This window comes from Calonectris borealis, chromosome 3, assembly GCF_964195595.1.
Source record: "Calonectris borealis chromosome 3, bCalBor7.hap1.2, whole genome shotgun sequence".
NCBI lineage: Eukaryota > Metazoa > Chordata > Aves > Procellariiformes > Procellariidae > Calonectris > Calonectris borealis.
In genome coordinates, this window is record NC_134314.1 from 27,833,859 (window position 1) to 27,852,018 (window position 18,160).

Here is an 18,160-nt window from a genome sequence, read left to right on the forward strand (position 1 = left end):
AATTATTAGACTAAGTACAACCTAAGTACTGCTGCAGATTCCTCATTTCTTCATTGGATCTAATCCATTACAGAATTTTTAAATCTGTGAATGGTTCAAGACCTGGTTTTATTAAAGTTCGTGTTTTGATATATGAGTCGTAGCGGCTGCTGAATAAAAAAGACCCAGCTAAAACATGGGAAAATGAGGACAGAGCATCCAACTATCCACCCAGAGCAGGCCAAGCAAATCAGGGTGTTCATGTCTTTAAGAGTACTTGAAAGTCTTCTCACTAGATACCGCAGGAAGGGGTGCAATTTAGTATTTTGCATTGATAGGCAAGATATTTCCTGCCTCACCTAAACACATTTCTTTGCTTATTCTTTGACTCTTACCATGAGAAGCCTGAAACAATGTAGTTTATATTGATTTTGACTACCATTACAGCATAAAGAGGATAGAGGTTTTACATCAAGTTTCTAGCTTTGAGTTACCTGGCATACAAAGTTTGACTTTCTTAAGCTCTGCCAATTCTAAACTACAGTACTGGCTAAAAGATCTCGGAAAAGGTTCATTCTGGAATTTCAAAGGCAAGCTGAGACTCAGCTGTAACTTAGCAGAGTTGAGTTCCAGACAAAAATGATTCAGCCTTTTCCTTCTTTACATGTTATCTTTCTTTCATCTTACCTTTTTCCAACCTTTCATATTTTGGAGGAAAATGGAGAATATGGAAAAAGATCATAGTCCAGCATTTTGGACTTCCATGGTAACAGGCTATTTTCAGAAAAAATCAAGGTTAAGTACACAGAGAATTACAGAAGGATCCTACACAAACAACTAATAAAAGTACTGATGCTTCAGACTGAAAAAATGACAATATTTTCATGGCACATTTGAACAGTTTATAGATAGGATAAGACTTTTCTTTGAATTTTTCCATTATTGATCTAAAAATGACAATGCAGTTCACTGGCATCTTGCTAAATTAAGACATTGGAAAGTACATGTCGTGGTTTAACCCCGGCCAGCAGATAAACCCCATGCAGCCGCTCGCTCACACCCCCTCTCCGGTGGGATGGGGGAGAGAATCAGGAGGGCACAAGTAGGAAAGCTCCCGGGTTGAGATAAAAACAGTTTAATAATTGAAATAAAACTAAGTAGAACAGTAATAATAACACTGAGAACAACAACAACAACAGAATACACAAAGCAGGCAATGCACAGTGCAACTGCTCACCGACCGCCGACCGCGTGTCACAAACGGGGGGCGAGCCCCCCCCCACACCTGGTTTTTATACTGAGCATGATGTCACATGGTATAGAATACCCCATTGGCCAGCTGGGTCCACCACCCCGGCTGTGCTCCCCCCTCCCGGTGCAAGCATCACCCAGCAACAGCCAAAGCGTCAATGGGCCATCAACGCTCCTTTCACACCAAACCCAAAACACAGCACACACCCCCCAAGCTACTGGGAAGAAAGTTAACTCTGTCCCAGCCGGAACCAGGACCGTACATTATCACTATCAGTAGAACACAAAGAAAAACTGTAAGTGGTTCCCTTCGTGTAACCTAGTCTAGCAGAATATTATTATCTTCAAAAATTTGTGACTTATAAGTGAGAATGTCAATTCATAGACTATAGGATAAAAAATCAAATTGTTCTATAAGGCTTTGGACAAAAATTTAGGCCCTTCTACACTACGACCCTGAATGATGGTTGAAAACCTTGCCAATTTTTAATTGCTTCATATAATTAGATTTTAATACAGTTGATGAAAAAAAGCAACTACAACAAATTTAACATATGTAACAAATAAGGAAATTTGCATTAGATTTGGAGGATCTGGCAGACTGCCATTGACCACAAAGTCTTGGAACAAGATAAAGTCATTCATATACCTAACAGATGTTAAACAAAACAAAAATAAAAAAGTGCTATAGCTAAAAAATTCTTATGGTGAATTCAGATTTGGCTCCATGTTCATAACACAACTGACTTGACAAATGAAAAGTAAAGATTCAGATAAATAAAACACATAATAGAATGGCCACACACAGTGTGGGATCTCATAAATTACTGCAAATATTTGTACTGTTCTAAAAGTCATCTTGATTAAAAATTAACTATATATTCATATATATTAACTATATATTCATATATATTAACATATATATTAACTATTCATTCATATTATGTATTCATATATATATATTCCCATATATATTATGGGAAGAGCAACTGACGTCATCTACCTGGAACTGTGCAAAGCATTTGACCCTGTCCCACATGACGTCCTCGACTCTAAATTGGAGAGACATGGATTTGATGGATGGACCACTCGGTGGATAAGGAATTGGCTGGATGGTCACACTGAAAGAGTTGTGGTCAAGGGTTCGATGTCCAAGTGGAGACGAGTGACAAGTGGCATTCCTCAGGGGTCGGTATTGGGACCGGCGCTGTTTAACATCTTTGTCGGCGACATGGACAGTGGGATTGAGTGCACCCTCAGCAAATTTGCTGATGACACCAAGCTGTGTGGTGCAGTTGACACGCTGGAGGGAAGGGATGCTGTCCAGAGCAACCCTGACAGGCTTGAGAAGTGGGCCCCTGTGAACCTCATGAAGTTCAAAAAGGCCAAGTACAAGATCCTGCACCTGGGCCGGGGCAATTGCAAGCACAAATACATTCTGGGCAGAGAATGGATTGGGAGCAGCCCATAGGAGAACGACTTGGGGCATTGGTTGATGAGAAGCTCAACATGACCCGGCAATGTGCCAGAAGGCCAACCGTATCCTGGGCTGCATCAAAAGAACTGTGACCAGCAGGTTGAGGGAGGTGAGTCTCCTGCTCTACTACACTCTCATGAGACCCCACCTGGAGTACTGCATTCAGCTCTGGGGCCCCCAACATAAGAAGGACATGGACCTGTTGGAGCAAGTCCAGAGGAGGGCCACGAAGATGATCTGAGGGCTGGAGCACCTCTCCTATGAAGAAAGGCTGAGAGAGTTGGGGTTGTTCAGCCTGGAGAAGAAAAGGCTCTGGGAGACCTTATAGCACCTAAAGGGGGCCTACAAGAAAGCTGGAGAAGGACTTTTTACAAGGGCAGGTAGTGATAGGACAAGGGGTAATGGCTTTAAACTGAAAGAGGGTAGATTTAGGTTAGATATAAGGAAGAAATTCTTCACTGTGAGAGTGGTGAGGCACTGGAACAGGTTGCCCAGAGAAGTGGTGGATGTCCCATCCCTGGAAGTGTTCAAGGCCAGGTTGGATGGGGCTTTGAGCAACCTGGTCTAGTGGAAGGTGTCCCTGCCCATGGCAGGGGGTTGGAACTAGATGATCTTTAAGATCCCCTCCAACCCAAACCATTCTATGATTCTGTGATTCTGTGATTCTATGATTCTATGATGCTATGATTCTATTTGCTGCCTCTATTCAGTTTTCCTGAAAAGAACTACAATTCAATTTAAAACATGGTAAAATGTCCTGGTGTTTATACATTTTTCTCATCTGTAGAAGTACCAAGCACAGGGTTCTGTACTACAGTAATTTATTTCTTGCTTACAAATCAGACAATTCTTGACAAGACAATACAGTACAGTAACTCTTCCCATAATAAAAAGTCATATATGGGTTCTATTTTGATTCTTTGCTGAAATGGTTCTCTTATATTTGTTTTCTTGATACAAATGCCCTTGGTCAAGGTAGATGACAAATGTAATTAAGCTGCAAAAAAAATCCATTTAATTGATAGTTCCAGTATTGAAGGAAGCTTGTGCAACCTTTGAGTTTGTTTTCTTGTTCAAAGCTGTACAGATGAAGTTTCCAGCTTCCATCACTGTATAAAGATTTACTCCCTAAAAAAGAGGTGAAAAATGTTAAGAATAATAAATGCACATGTTGAAAATGCTCAAACTCCAAGTTTTTTTGCTCCAGGGTCTAATTTTTGCAAAGTGCCTGATTCATGTCGTAGGTCAGTAATGGAGATCAGTAGAGTTACAGTGGCATACACAATAGTCACAGCTTCCAGTTGTTTGGACGGTTCTACCACTTTGAGAGTGATTTCTTATCCTAATAACTTATAACTTTCTTATCCTACGTGGACTGAATACTCTAGTAATTTTCAAACTCAAAAGAATCTTGGATAAAGAACTGGTATAACAACTTGAAGAAGTTGGAAGAAAAGTATAGTGTCTACATATGTGCTCTACTTTATCACCCAACGCTAAGAAACTTCATGCTTATAAGTACACCATTTGCAGCTCAGGAAAATGGAGGAAACATACTTATATTGGGAATTGAGTTCAGTGAGAAATGGGATCCTGCATTCTCTTGAATAAATAATCTCCTTCTTGAAGAAGTTCCATTCAATGCAAAATTACAATTTACATTGCTAGCACAACTGAGCAAAAAATTGCAGCTGCTTGATCTGCCCGTGCTAAAAAAATGTTCCTTGAGCAATATCAACTCTTTTTTAACTAACATAAGATACACATCAGTGCTGCTTGATTGCTAAAATGAAATCAGATCACTGATCAAAGAGGAAAAAATACTGCATTATTAATCTCCTGGATTACTCAACTATAGTAAAGGTTTTACAGTTAGATCGTATAAGTGATGTAAGTACTTGCTCCAAAGATTGGAATTTAGAAGCCAGTAAAGTTCCTGTAGAAGGGATGCGAAAGGGAACTTTGAACTACCAATACACTGAGCAGTCACATAAAACAGGGAGAAGTGTGTCACTCAACATTAAAGAGTACAAGGTGTATTGCACCAGAAATACACTTTCATAACACTTATGGATTTATGCACTAAAGTTCACACCAAGACCTGATTTAGATGCTTAATCCTTTAATTGGATCTAGCACTTATTTCCATGTTTTACAGTAAACTTTGCCTTTTTCATTCTTGGAATTGGCTAAAAATGTTAATGAGAATAGAAATTACTTCACGGAAATGTAATCAAAAAGATTTTTAATTTGAAAAAAAAATGCTTCAATGTTTCCAATCAGCTCTAGTATATAGCACCATCTAAAACATATTGTTCAAAGACACCCTTTTATAACTGTCTCATTTTAATACAGTTATAACAAGGGTGATTTCAGCTCATTCTGTTTATCCTTTATTGGTCATTACTTAGGCTTAGTTTGTAGAGTGCTATTGCACATACGAAATCTAAAAAATTCTTAGAGCATCTGTGCTTTTTTACTAGGAAGAAATGGGAAACATACCACCATAGACATACTTGGTAGTTATATTATGGAAGATGGCAAAATAAAAGCCCCAAACTATACAAAATTCACATTTTCAGCACCGTAACACTGCATAATGTGATATGTGTCAATAAGAAACATATGTTCACAGTTCACATTCATTAAATGGAATACAAGCATCTCTGCCTTTTACATTTTCTTTCTTATGTAAGTGTCGTGAACCAGAGAGGATTACCATGAGGGTACAAAACCCAGCATTCACAAGCATGACTCACAGAGGGGGATGGAAAAAGAGTAGTGACAGGTGTTTGTGAGGTTGTTGAGTCAAAATAATATGTCTTCAGATAGATATTCAGAAATGTACTTAAGACTTGGTAACCACTCCATATATCCAGAATTATTCCTTGACACCAAGGAATGAAACCATGAAACGCAAAGACAAGTACCTCCAATAGTATCTATGAACTTGGATAAATGCCTGAAGTCAGAAAAACTTCTGCCAGAAGGCAAAGTCCTTTAACTCCCATTGACTTCAATTAATCAGTTCTCATTCAGCATTCATAAATACCAAGTCTATTATTTCTCTGAACTTTGGTTTCAGTGTCAGTAATGTGAGGCTAACAGTACTTAGCTGCTTCTCAGAAAGGCTTATTGTTTGCCAAGCACTTTCGAGACATCATAAGCACAAGTACTATTACTGTAATTACATAGGAACCATATAGAAACTGTTTTTATAGAAAGTACATTTCTCCCTACAAAGTTTCATAAGCATTAATGATCTATGACATAATTATCTATCCATTACCATGGTACAACCAATAAATCTCTTTGTAGATAGGCTCTGCTAGAAAATGATTTCACATTTAGTCTGCTAGAGATTCATTTCACGTGTCACTTCTTGGTTATGTGTTCTGAAGAACAGTATAGAACAAGCATCAATTATTTTTTTGATGTATCTAATCAATCTGAACTCAATAATGTACACTTAAATACCGTCCATCCTTTGGTTGACACTTTAAGTGACTTCAGTCAACAAAATGAAAGCTTTAGTGCATAGCTGAGAGGAACATGAGAAAGCGCTCCTTGCAAATGGACAGCATTAGTAATTATAATTTCATTTTGTGCCACGATACAAAAAGGGACATATTAATAGATTTTTGCAATAATGATTTGACAGAATTGGCCACGGTACCAAAACCAATCAGCACTGTAAAGACCAAAGCTCATATATTAAATAACAATTTTGAGGATCCATGTCTCTCATCAAGTAAACCACTCTCTTCTGAATGGGCCAGAAAAGGGTCAAGGAGCAAAGCCTTGTGTTTTGCTATTGCATAATCTAAATTTTTCTTTAAAAGGTAGAACTAAATGTTTGATGGTGAGATTCTTATCTTCATGGGATTTGGTATCAACTTTTGGGACAAGCTAGATTCCTGCTTGGGCACCAGATCATTAACAGATTAATAAATCTTATCAAGAAGCCTGGAACAAGGTATATTTCATTTAATCAGGCTATTTTTATTTAATTGATTCTTTTTGCTACGAGTCAGTTGGAAAAGTCAATGAGTATTTTGCCCAAGGAAAGACTATACTGAAAGCCTAAGTCTAAGGTGCACAGCAATGTAAAGTGAAATGTATGATTTCTCCTTCTTATTCCAAAGGACTGTGTTGTTTCAAAAGAATAAACACCTTCTTCATGAAAAAAGCTACCCCAAAGCATGTATGAACAGTTCAAAACAGAGTCCACTTGTACAATGGACACTTGTGATTAAACCTTTTCTAAACAGATATCTGACATCTACCCAGAACCCCCTAAGAAGCACGTGAAAGCAGATAAACATTACAGTGAACTCTGTAAGGTACTGAATATAATGTAACAGTGCTCAGGGGATGTACAATTCAGAAACAAGTTCCATGATCCTTTTACATCAAGGAACTCCGCTGGCATGCGTGCCACACTGAACTGCAACCGGCAGACAAGTAATAAGCTCCCCAATAACTCAGATCGTTGGATTTCAGACATCAGGCTTTTCAATTTCTTTCTGCAGCAGTTTAAATACAAACCACACATGTTGCAGTTTTGGCAGCTCTTTGTATGTTTTCCTTTGAGCTTGACTCTCAAAGTCTATGTCTAAGTTAAAGGAAAAGTCATTGTATTGCTTGAGTTACACCAAACTCACTACGCCACATTTCCAGAACAATGATGACCAACAGGAAGACGAAAGAGCACATTCTTTGAAGAAGGCAGCATTACTTGGTTCCCAGGAATACAGAATAATTAACATGTCAACCAAGGCAGGGATACTAAATGTGTGCTCTTCAAGTGTGGACGCTCACTGATAAGGTTCATTAAAGTGCAGCTCAGTGCAGATAAGCTGCTTTGGCCTCTCCGCTAAGAACAGGGCTGGAAATGAAGATGACTGTGAAGCCTGCTAGCCAGAAACAGATTTTGTACAATTTTGAAATATATTAAGTGAATACCCGAGAAATAGCAATGTCCTGTGCTTGGGCTCCAAATACCACAATTTTTTTCTACTTTGAAGCCAGAAAAATTGACAACAAATTAATAAGCACTATGAACCAAATCCAAAGCTCTGTGAAAAAAGTCCGCTCAGTCTTTCCACTGTAGAGCAGATCAGCCTTTTGGGGCAATGTCTACAATAGTGATCTTTTTGTGGTTACTGAGGCAGAGCAAAGACTCAAAGCAGTTGCTACTGAGCTCCTCATAGCTCCAGGGAGGGAGAGGGGGGTTATTCAAATTCCTGTCAAATGCGCAAACCAGTTCTACTCTAAACTGCTAGTGAAGACATCATCATTCATGTTATGTGTCAAGTCATGTTAAAGCACTGGGTTTGCAAAAACTACTATTTGCTCCCAATATTTTATTGTACAGCAGAAGTAATTGTCAGGTATGTATTGTATGTTTTCTAGAAAAATATTTTTGTTTTCCTTAAAGTCTCAAGTAGAAAGTAAAAATATCTTACTGTATTGACCCCCAGACCATTAAGCATGTATATCACATCCTCTGTGGCTACATTTCCAGTAGCACCTTTTGCATAGGGACAACCACCCAGTCCTGCAACCGATGAATCCACTACAGCAACTCCCATCTGGAAGATAACAACACAAAAATGCAACATCAGCACAGACTACTATTTATAATTATTCATAAATAGCAGGCTATACATATTAGTTACCATGGATAAAATACACATTTCTCCACAAATGGATGTGTTTCTCAGAGGAAATTCCTTATAACGGCGTTAGTCCTGACATCTTTTTAAGGTAAGACTCTTCAAACACAGGATGTGGAGCAGAGAACTAACGGTCTATTACATGTGGTTTTGGCAGATAAGATGATTGCTGTTTGAGAGCCAAACAGAGTTTTATGTCTTTTCTCTCTTTATCTCTCTACATGCTGTTTTTAAGTAGCCTGCATCTATTCCTGCAAAAGCTTACATGCAACCAAATACGTTTATTCAAATGTGTAATTTTAAACATATGTATAAGTCTTTGCAAGTTGGAAGTCTTAATATTAGCATCTGATTTACATGTCATCCAAAAGATTTTGGGACACCTACACTCTAAAATCTGTTTTATATTAATGGCTATTCTTCCACAAAGAACTTCCCTCCCAGCATTTTCTCTATTCTCATTTTCTTTTCTTTCCTCTTCATTAGAGGTCAAGAAACCACCATGTAAATAATTTTTTTGTTCTTGTTTTAGAAGAATACTACAAGGTATTTTCACCCAAATTTATCACCACAATGTAAGGAAAAATTAAATTTTGGCAGATCTGTTAAAGAGTTCATGAGTTTAAATCAACTGGAAATAAAAGTTTACAGAACTTTATCTTGGTGAGTCTGACCCATTATTTATCATACTCACCAGTCTAGAAGAAAACACAACCCCCAAAATAGCAAATTTCACACCCTAGCACATCCTGGAGCAGCATTCGAAAGTCTAGTTTTTAAGATGCTTGGAATAACTGAATAACTTGGATGTCATGGAAGTTCTTCATAGATATAGGTTCCGATCTTTGAATATTTTTAAGGGAGTACTTGATACACAGTGTTAAGCTTTCTCACTTAAATTAAGACTTGAAAAAACAGCCAGCTGTCATAAATTCATAATTCGCTGATTTTTATTTTCTTCCTAGTGCATCCAAGCTCCTTCTCTCTCCTGATCCTCTCTCAGTATATTCATGACAAAGAATAGTAAATGAGTCACCAACTCTGCCCAACAGATAATATTAAATTTCCTATGGGATAAAGCCTTCCCTGGGACATTGGTCAGGGAGGGAAAGGAACCCGTGATTTCCACTAACATGTTTAGTGAGCTCTTGCACCCTCTTCTTTCTGTGATTAGATTTTAAAATAAAGCTGAAATTGGGAAGCATTTTTTTCTGTTTTAACATGTTAGGTATGTGATCCAGGACACTGGGTCTCTCTTGTTAGAGAAAGCTCTTCAGAATTCCCCTGGAAGAAGATTTGATGCCTTTGGAGGCATTCAGGCTCTAGAGATAATCAGAGGCAGGCAATGATATTAGGCAGAGAGGTCATCAGATCTTTAAAGACACCAGCTTCTCTCTACCTTAAGCACAGCAGAGGGTTCACCTCCCCCTAGGGCTAATTCAGGCAGACATACACCAAAAGTTTAGAAGAAGTCAGGCAGACTGAATCAGGGTGCAATCACAGCTCAAATTCAGGAGAGGAGTTCCTGTGCAGAGATAAGTTTTCAATACTCCAGTTTTGACTTTGGGTCCGGAGATATTCAGAGGTTAAACCATGCCTGTTACTCACATTTGCAAGCCAGTGAGATCAGCTTAGAGGCCTGACTACACAGCAAGCTGATTTCTGCTGCTCTCCTTCTGAGGGACCTACCTGTCCTGCAGGCTAAGCTGGGAGCCTCAGCTTCTCCTTCACAGCCGTGCATACCCCTAGCTGGCAAGGTAGGCAAAAGGTGATGCCCTGCATGTTGCAGTTGCTAAGTCTCCTTTCCGAATATACCCATCAGTGTTTTTTTTTAGTTCTGAAATAAACTTCCTTAATGTTTTGTTGTATTTGCTTCTAGTTTTGACAGTGCTTTCCATAGTTTTATCATTGGCCTTAAAGGTCTTTGAAGTTTCAACATTTCTGGAGGGCAATAATAGAGAGTAATCCAATGAAGCTTTGTCCCAGGTCCTATTCTCAGGCAGCGAACATTATCTTGAGCTAGGTAGCTGCTCAAAGCCTGTAATAAAGACCTCAAAGGAGCCGAGGTGCATAACTGTGACAGGCAAGACAGTACTGTTTAATATTGCTCACACAATGAGACTCTCTAAGAAGGGATATTGTACTTTAAAGTACACTAATCTGTGAATTATGGAGTGAATCACCAGAGTACATGTTTCACATTTCAGTCACTTGTCACACACTTTGTTTGTGTAACCCACTGGTCAGAAAATGTGTTATACAACACATCTGTGTCCAATACACAGAGGATATGCATTTATGATAGCTTTCAACTGGAAATTCTGTGTCTTTTTCCACTAGCTGCTAAGATTCATATATTTACTCTGGAAGTCATTGCTTCAAGCTCCACAGTGGCAGCTGTCAGGCTTGCAAGTGTCCCTGCAGAAACACACCTAAGGCCTCTTAATGGAAAGACTCAGGGTACGGTGAAGGCCTGGGGAAGAGAAAAGGGAGACTAACATGTAGAAGTGCTGGTATGATACAAGCATGCCTCCCACTACCATGCCTGCTCTTTCAGGTTGATGTTATGATTTCCACCAGAAATGAGTGTTTCAGGGATGAAAAGGTAGAAGAAAGTGTCCTTCATGGAGTTTATGTCATAACTGATAGAGCATTCTTCTAGATCTACTTATTTTCAGCAACTTTTACATGGGGATAAAAGCTATAGGCAAGTAATGTGCTGAGGTACATTACGGCTGTTAAACTCCCAAGAAGGATCAACAGACTCAGAAACAGCTTTAGTAGCATACAAGCAGTCACTTTCTAACCCCAGTGAATTATCTCATGAAATGTGCAAAAATGGGAAAAATATCAACGAGATTGTATCTGGTGACAATTGAAATGGCATCTGAAAACAGCCAGAAAAGTTTGCCAGTTCAAAGCTGGGAGAACCTCCTCCTGTGGGATGTCATCTATATTACTATCAATAGCCTGCTCCAATGCTTCACAGGGCTCTCACTGTGAGAAAAAACAAGAAACAATACACTGCCAACATTAAAAGGGTGTGTCTTCTCAAGGCATTGCATATATATACATATTAATTTCTTGATATGCTTGTACAAACACTTGTGATGTCACTGTAATTCTGCATTTGCAGTGCAAGTCTCATAACACTGGGGTACATATCGCTTATTATTGTTTATTGAAAGTGTTTGTGAATACATGGAGGGGTATGGGATACCACAGCAACATAAAGGTAACATGAAATACACAGCTTTGTCTAAGCACATCCTAGTATTCTCAGGCAGCCTCATTTGTGTTAGTTCAAACCACCTCCACTGGAAGCTGGAGTGAGCTCAGTCATTTTAGTCTACCATACATGCAAGAACATAAAAAAATATTTCTTCTGCTGGGTAAACAGTGAGAGCAGTAACCTCCAGATGATGGACAGTGATAATTGCTCTGTCTTTTAAACCACCAACTATTCTGGCTAAACAGAAAAAGGAGAAAGTCTAGTCACAGCTTTACATTGGTAACATCCTTGGTATGGCGGTTTTCATCCTAGTACCGGACACTTAAACCATTACTCCCCAGAAACAGTGTATCATAGAATCATAGAATCAGAGAATAGTTTGGATTGGAAGGGACCTTTAAAGGTCATCTAGTCCAAACCCTCTGCAATCAGCAGGGACATCTTCAACTAGATCAGGTTGCTCAGAGCCCCATTCAACCCGGCCTTGAATGTTTCCAAGAATGGGGCATCTACCACCTCTCTGGGCAACCTGTTCCAGTGTGTCACCACCCTCATTGTAAAAAATGTCTTCCTTATACCTAGTCTGAATCTACCCTTTTTTAGTTTACAACCATTCCTCCTTGTCCTGTTGCAACAGGCCCTGCTAAAAAGTTTGTCCCCATCTTTCCTATAAGCCCCCTTTAAGTACTGATAGGCCGCAATAAGGTCTCGCCGAAGCCTCTTCTCTAGGCTGAATAACCCCAACTCTCTCAGCCTTTCTGTATAGACATGTATAAAACATGTATAAACATGTATAAACATCTTTATGTCTCTATAATGGTATCTGCATCAGGATGGATTTGCCATTTTAACATTCAGCCAGTTGTAAACAAGATCTTGACATGGTGTATATAACACAGCAGCTCTGACTGACCTCCAAATCTGACGTGTCTTCAAATCAGCGCTCTTAATATGCAATGAGTGGGTGTCTCTGCCTTTAAGATATTGCCCTTCAAAGTTCTCTTCACAACACTTCTGACAAGATGTCTACTGCAACATAATGCTATTTCAGCAGCAGGCTTAGCTGCATCTGTCTGCTCTTGCATGTGGTATGGGCAAATACAACGTGTTTTCTGATTCATGTGCAGAATCACTGCAGTTCATCTCTAGTGTGGCCCCGTTCAAAAAGTCTTTAAAAAATCCATACTCCAAGCACCATTCTAACAGTGCTAAACACAGATGTTGGAAAACATCCTTCACCAGCACTACTAACTAATTTGAAGGTTAATATTACAGCCCAGCCTGTCCAAGCACAGAGTCTGAAATAGCACCTAATAAATAACTTCTCTGCAAGTTTGAGCAGTTATGAAGCTGTTTTGCTTTTGCAGCCATTAAAAGCATAAGGGGCTCTAAAAGAAAAGCTAAAAATTGACATAATGTGTAAAACAAGGCCTCTTCCTTCATCACATGTCCAATATTTGTCAGCCTTTTAAAAGAGATAATGAGTTTCAAGCCTTTCAACAATCTGAGCCTGCAAAACATTCACTGTCGATTTGAGATCTTTAAAAAGCCCACAGTCTCGTTGTCACTTCCTGACAGGCGCTAAATTGTGCTGAGGTTCATGAGAAGTTGCACTGCAGCTACTTCGTAGGACACGTCCTAGACGAGCACTCACTGAGCTGCTTACGTATGGACCCGTGTGTGGGTGAACAATGGCTTGGCTTCCAGGACAATTTCAGTGCTCCAATCTTTTTTGACATTTGTGGAGTTTTGATAATCACTAAATTCCTGACACTGGTTCCTGAACACCTTCCAAACTTCAGCATTGGCTAGCTTTAGCTTACTCTCTAGAGAAGGCAGAAGACTTTTTTCTTCTGTCCCATACTAAGTTCCTAATTCCCCAATGAGAGAGCAAGGAATTAAATTCATCACCTTTGTCAAATAGCCAGTTTTAACAGGAAACCATTATTGCCAGTGAATAATAAGTGCTTCATGTCTCTCAGTTTGCTTTACTACCTCCCCACAACTTCTTGTCGGGACAGTCAGTCTGCTTCCTTACTGATCTTTAAACCTGGCTTCGTCTGACAGAAAACCAACTTTGTGCCTCTCTTAAAAATGGCAAATCAGCATCAGTAACTCCAGGGATGCATGAGGTATAAACCAGAAACTATAAACCAGGTCTCTCGTAAATTGGGATTTTTTTAAATTATGAGATTTTGAAACCATAATATCGAGGATCCCAGGTATTAAATAGGAAAAGATTTGTTGTCCCAGAAAGTTTAGGGGCCACAGCATTGTAAAGTTCAGTACCACAGTGCCTTAAAGATAGGTGCACATAGATATGACAAAATATCAGTGTATCAGTTCAGCATTTGTTCAAGGAAGGGAGAAGGAAGGGAGGAAGAAGTAAAAGGATGACCTACACGACTTAGGTCAAAGACTGTCCACACAGAAAGCAGCACAAGACTAATACTTCCAACTGTTTAATTCTGCAGCCCTGCCAGTGCCTAGCAGGCACTCTTGGCGTGGTGTAGTACTGTCCTATTACCGTGCCTCTCTGGCATCAGTCTGCTACCCACCACTACTTGGTATGCCATCACAGAAAACTTCTTCTCCTGTAGAGATATAGATAACCATAGAAATATAAATAACTATGCCAGCAACGCTTTGTAAAGTGGCTGTGCTCATAGACCCTTCTGTGAGTTATATTATCAAGTTGTCTAAAATCAAGGCTTGCCACTTCCCTTTATTTCAATAAGACAAATGTAGATATATAAATACTATTTTAGTATTTGAGCGATTAGAAGCGTACATTTCTACATATAAGGCAAAAAAATGGGACATCTCTCTGTGGAAAACCCTGAAAGTTAACTACATTTCCTTCTTTCTTTTTCCCTCTGGTCTTGCTAAAGATTAATGCATCACGAAAGAAAACGCTACTTTTCAGAGTAAACGCCATCACTACTGACCACAGGGTGTCACTGTTACATTAAAATCTATAATTCCCCAGTTCATTTAGTTAGAAAATTGATACATTTAGCCAAAAGAAACCCCCAAAAAACCCTTTTCTCCTGAAACATATCGAGATGCAAGCAATTTGTGGGCAGACGTGCTGCATAAAATAGGATAATACAGCATTCCTTTAACTTATTGCACACATCTTTTCATATTGCTACTGACACATTTATTATAAGCAAAGCTGGCAATGACATCTAGAGTTAAAGTTCTCTAACACTTTCCGTCATAAGGCCCTACTTTCAGTTGTTTATTACTTTGTCAACCTTTAACTGCTGGATCTTATATTTTCCATGCCTCGTCTCTGCCTCGGACTGGATTGTTTTGGAAAGTTTTAGTGAAAAATGGGGTTGGCCACTTCCGAGGACAAATCCTGGGGAAGAAAACGCTTTGTTATGCTAATATTCAATAATTCTAACACAAGCTTCTTGGAGATATTGTTGTAGCTTTGCACTCTCAAATTTGGCACAGGAGAAATACTGATTTTAAGAGATCACACAGTCTGGACTTAGTTATGAGTTTAGGAAAGTTCCACCTCATTGTCAGGAACTGGTCAGCCTGCTGGCTAAAAGGCCCAAGGGTCAAGAGAGCAGCAGCTGACCATGCTCTCTTCCTTAACCTCACAAAGAACTGTGAAGCAATTTCTCTGAAACTGAGTTGGAAAATCTGTGTCTCTGGCTGACAGGGCATCACCTGCACAGAAAGCCACTCACCAGTGGCAGGCTCCAGCAGCTGAGATCTGTGTTGTGGAAGCAGTTCTTCAGAGAACGTTCACATTCCCCACTTAGGGGGAATCGATGCCGTTAAACCTGAGACACTGGTTTTGAGATTTTGAAAAGCTTAGAAAGTCCTAATCAAAATCCTATATCGTAACAAAATTAATACTCAGAAGCAGATGTTCACAAATCACCTTTAGTATTGCCTATGCAGGCATATTTTGCTCCCTTTTTGAATATCTGCACTGATTTTGGGGGTTGTACACAATTCAGGCTGCTCCCTTGCTCAGGATCACAAAACCTGCAGGGGGAGCAGGAGACACGTTTCAAGGTCTTGTCGAAACCCATGAAGACGCAATGATCATCAAGCACTGAGTGACTTTCCAGTCTCCCTTCCTTCCCTCCCCAAGCAAGCCAGGGCATTGCCAGATTTCCCAGTTCAGCTGCTGATGATTTGAAGTAAGTACTTATTGCCCAGATGCTCTTCAGCAGAAGTTGCTGCTCTCAAGTAAAACTCTGGTGGTTTAACAGTTTGTCTGCTTGCTATGTGTTGTGAAATAATCTGATCTAAAAATGCTGGATATTCATTTTATAGCTTTAAGTCAGGACACAGTCAGAAGACCAGTTAAACAGGTAGAGCAGATAAGATAGAAATCTCGGGATCTGGAGGGAAAGGGGGAACCAGAGAGGAAAGGCAAAGGGCAGCGTCGGGGTAGGCAGGGAGGGAACCGTCTAGTCCAGAGGTGCAACAACTGCGCCAGGTTGTCTGTGCCCTACATGCAGCCAGGTGACAACCAGGTTTTTGTGACGTGCTACATGCCAGTGTAAATGAATAAAAATAAACCTGAAAATAAATCGAGGGCTTTGAATGGACAGGGAAGACAAAAAGATTACTTAACTTGATGGTAAAGTTATTGAGGGTTGCTCTGGGAGAGGAAAATTTTGCTGGGACTGGAGAAAGCATGTTTGGAACTGCTGATACTGGAGGTCTGATGAAGAAACAAAATCCACTCACTTTGCAGGGATGACTCACAGAGGATAAGCAGAGTAGAGACGTACTCACTAAAATAAAATGGCTGAATTATCATAAAGGCTGAATTATGGGACATCAGCTGAGAATGGGTTAAATGAAGGACGGAACCACAGGTAAAAATCAATGCTTGAGATGCAGATTGCAGGGAGCGCACTTCACTGTGAGTTACAATATTGAAAAAGGACAGGGTGCTACTACGGAGAATCAAGGAAAGGCACTGAGCTAGTATTTGAAGTGCACATGGCAAATGCAGAACATGTGAATCCATCAGTGAAAATGGCATATCTGACCCAAGCATTACAGCATCTGAAAAGGCTACTTTTTCTGATATACAGGGAACATATAACCTAGTTCATCCATCTTAGGTACCCCTTTTATTGGTATCTATACCTTATAAAAAACCTACAAATCTTTTGATCTTGTTGTTCAGTCCTGGTTAGCTTCTGCCAACTCCCAACCCTTCTAGTTACTGGAAGACCGATTTCTGTTGATTCACTCTGCGGCTTAAACTGGGTGGCCAAAACTGTTCCTGGAGGTCTGATCTCCCTCACTTTGTATAAACAGAACACTTTCAGCATGACGCACCAAGTGGCAGAGGACACTAGCTTGTACCAATGTGAGGAAACAAAATAGGTGGGTGGCAAAAGCCATTAATTTTTATAAAATAAATTTGTAGCAATGATGGCATTTATAAGAAAGCTGGGAGAGCAAAGCAGAACTATTTCACTCCATGGTAGTATTATGGTATGTCAGCATCAGGGAATCTAAAGGAACGAAATGGTAACAGCATTTAAAATCCCATCTGACTTCAATTCAGCTAGAGCCGTCACACAGCAGCACCTGACTCCCCTAGAGCCAGGAACATCACCCACCCACAAAACCCACTTTGTTTTGACTTTCATTCCCTGTATTATCTCTGAAATCACATGCACCTGCCACCCAGTCAGCAAAAATAGGGACCTCCCGCGGATCCCTGGGGCTCATCTCCAGATGTGCTGCAGAGTCCTACAGAAGGATCAGTTCCTTGTCTGGGGCTGATCATCCATACAACATGTGTGGTCTTCACAGCCTGAAAACCACCACTGCCTCCTTGGCATGGAAGCTAGGGAAGCTCAATGGACCAACATGGGTGGAGGGGACCCCAACATGACATCAGGAATTCTAATGGGTTCTTCAGCGGTCTGAAAATGTATGCTAAGGTCAGCCTTTTCTCTGTCTTCCTCTGTGTAGCTAAAATTGATGCCTGTTAGTTCTAGTAGAAGGACATTTTCTTCCATAACTAATTCAGTTCCACCCAGTGCTTCCCATCTCAACTGCATAACGAGCTTCCACATTTAGAGTGAAATGACATTTTCAGATATTAGTGACTTTTAGTATTGTTCCCACTCACACCTTGACAACTAGACCTACACTTGTTTCTCCTGGATGTGGTGATTACAAAGTGAGGGAGCAGTTGGTAAATATCCTTCAGTCCAAGTCTCCCTTGTCTCTGCCACATACCAGAACATCTGCTGAAGGTTTTGGCTACTATCCCAAACATGATGGCAGTAACAACATATTAAATGATCTGATGCACATTGCAATTTAAAGTAGATGACTACTCGTATCTCATGCTTCTAAGGCTTTTCCTCTGATGTCAGTACCTGTGCTTTCCAAAAAGTTGCTCAGGTTACTGTTATAACTCTTATAACATCTTCCTTCCCATTTCACCTATTTGAAAGGAATCAAGCTAGGCTAGAGCTAAACTTGTTATTTTCCCCTCTCAATAACCATCCCAGAAATATTCAGCTGACTTAGAAA

General features: G+C 39.9%; 1 protein-coding gene across 1 annotated transcript in view; it reads right to left on the reverse strand.

Moving 5' to 3' along the window:
- Positions 1-3,513: 3,513 nt before the first annotated feature.
- The window catches only part of HMGCLL1 (3-hydroxy-3-methylglutaryl-CoA lyase like 1), a 79,941-nt gene continuing 65,294 nt past the window's right edge, over positions 3,514-18,160 (reverse strand). Inside the window, exons 8-9 of the mRNA XM_075148034.1 lie at positions 8,176-8,301; positions 3,514-3,835 (exon numbers count right to left, since the gene is read on the reverse strand). Of these exons, the coding sequence (XP_075004135.1) occupies positions 3,722-3,835; positions 8,176-8,301 (240 nt within the window). The 3' untranslated portion in view covers positions 3,514-3,721. The remainder of the gene's footprint in view (positions 3,836-8,175; positions 8,302-18,160) is intronic.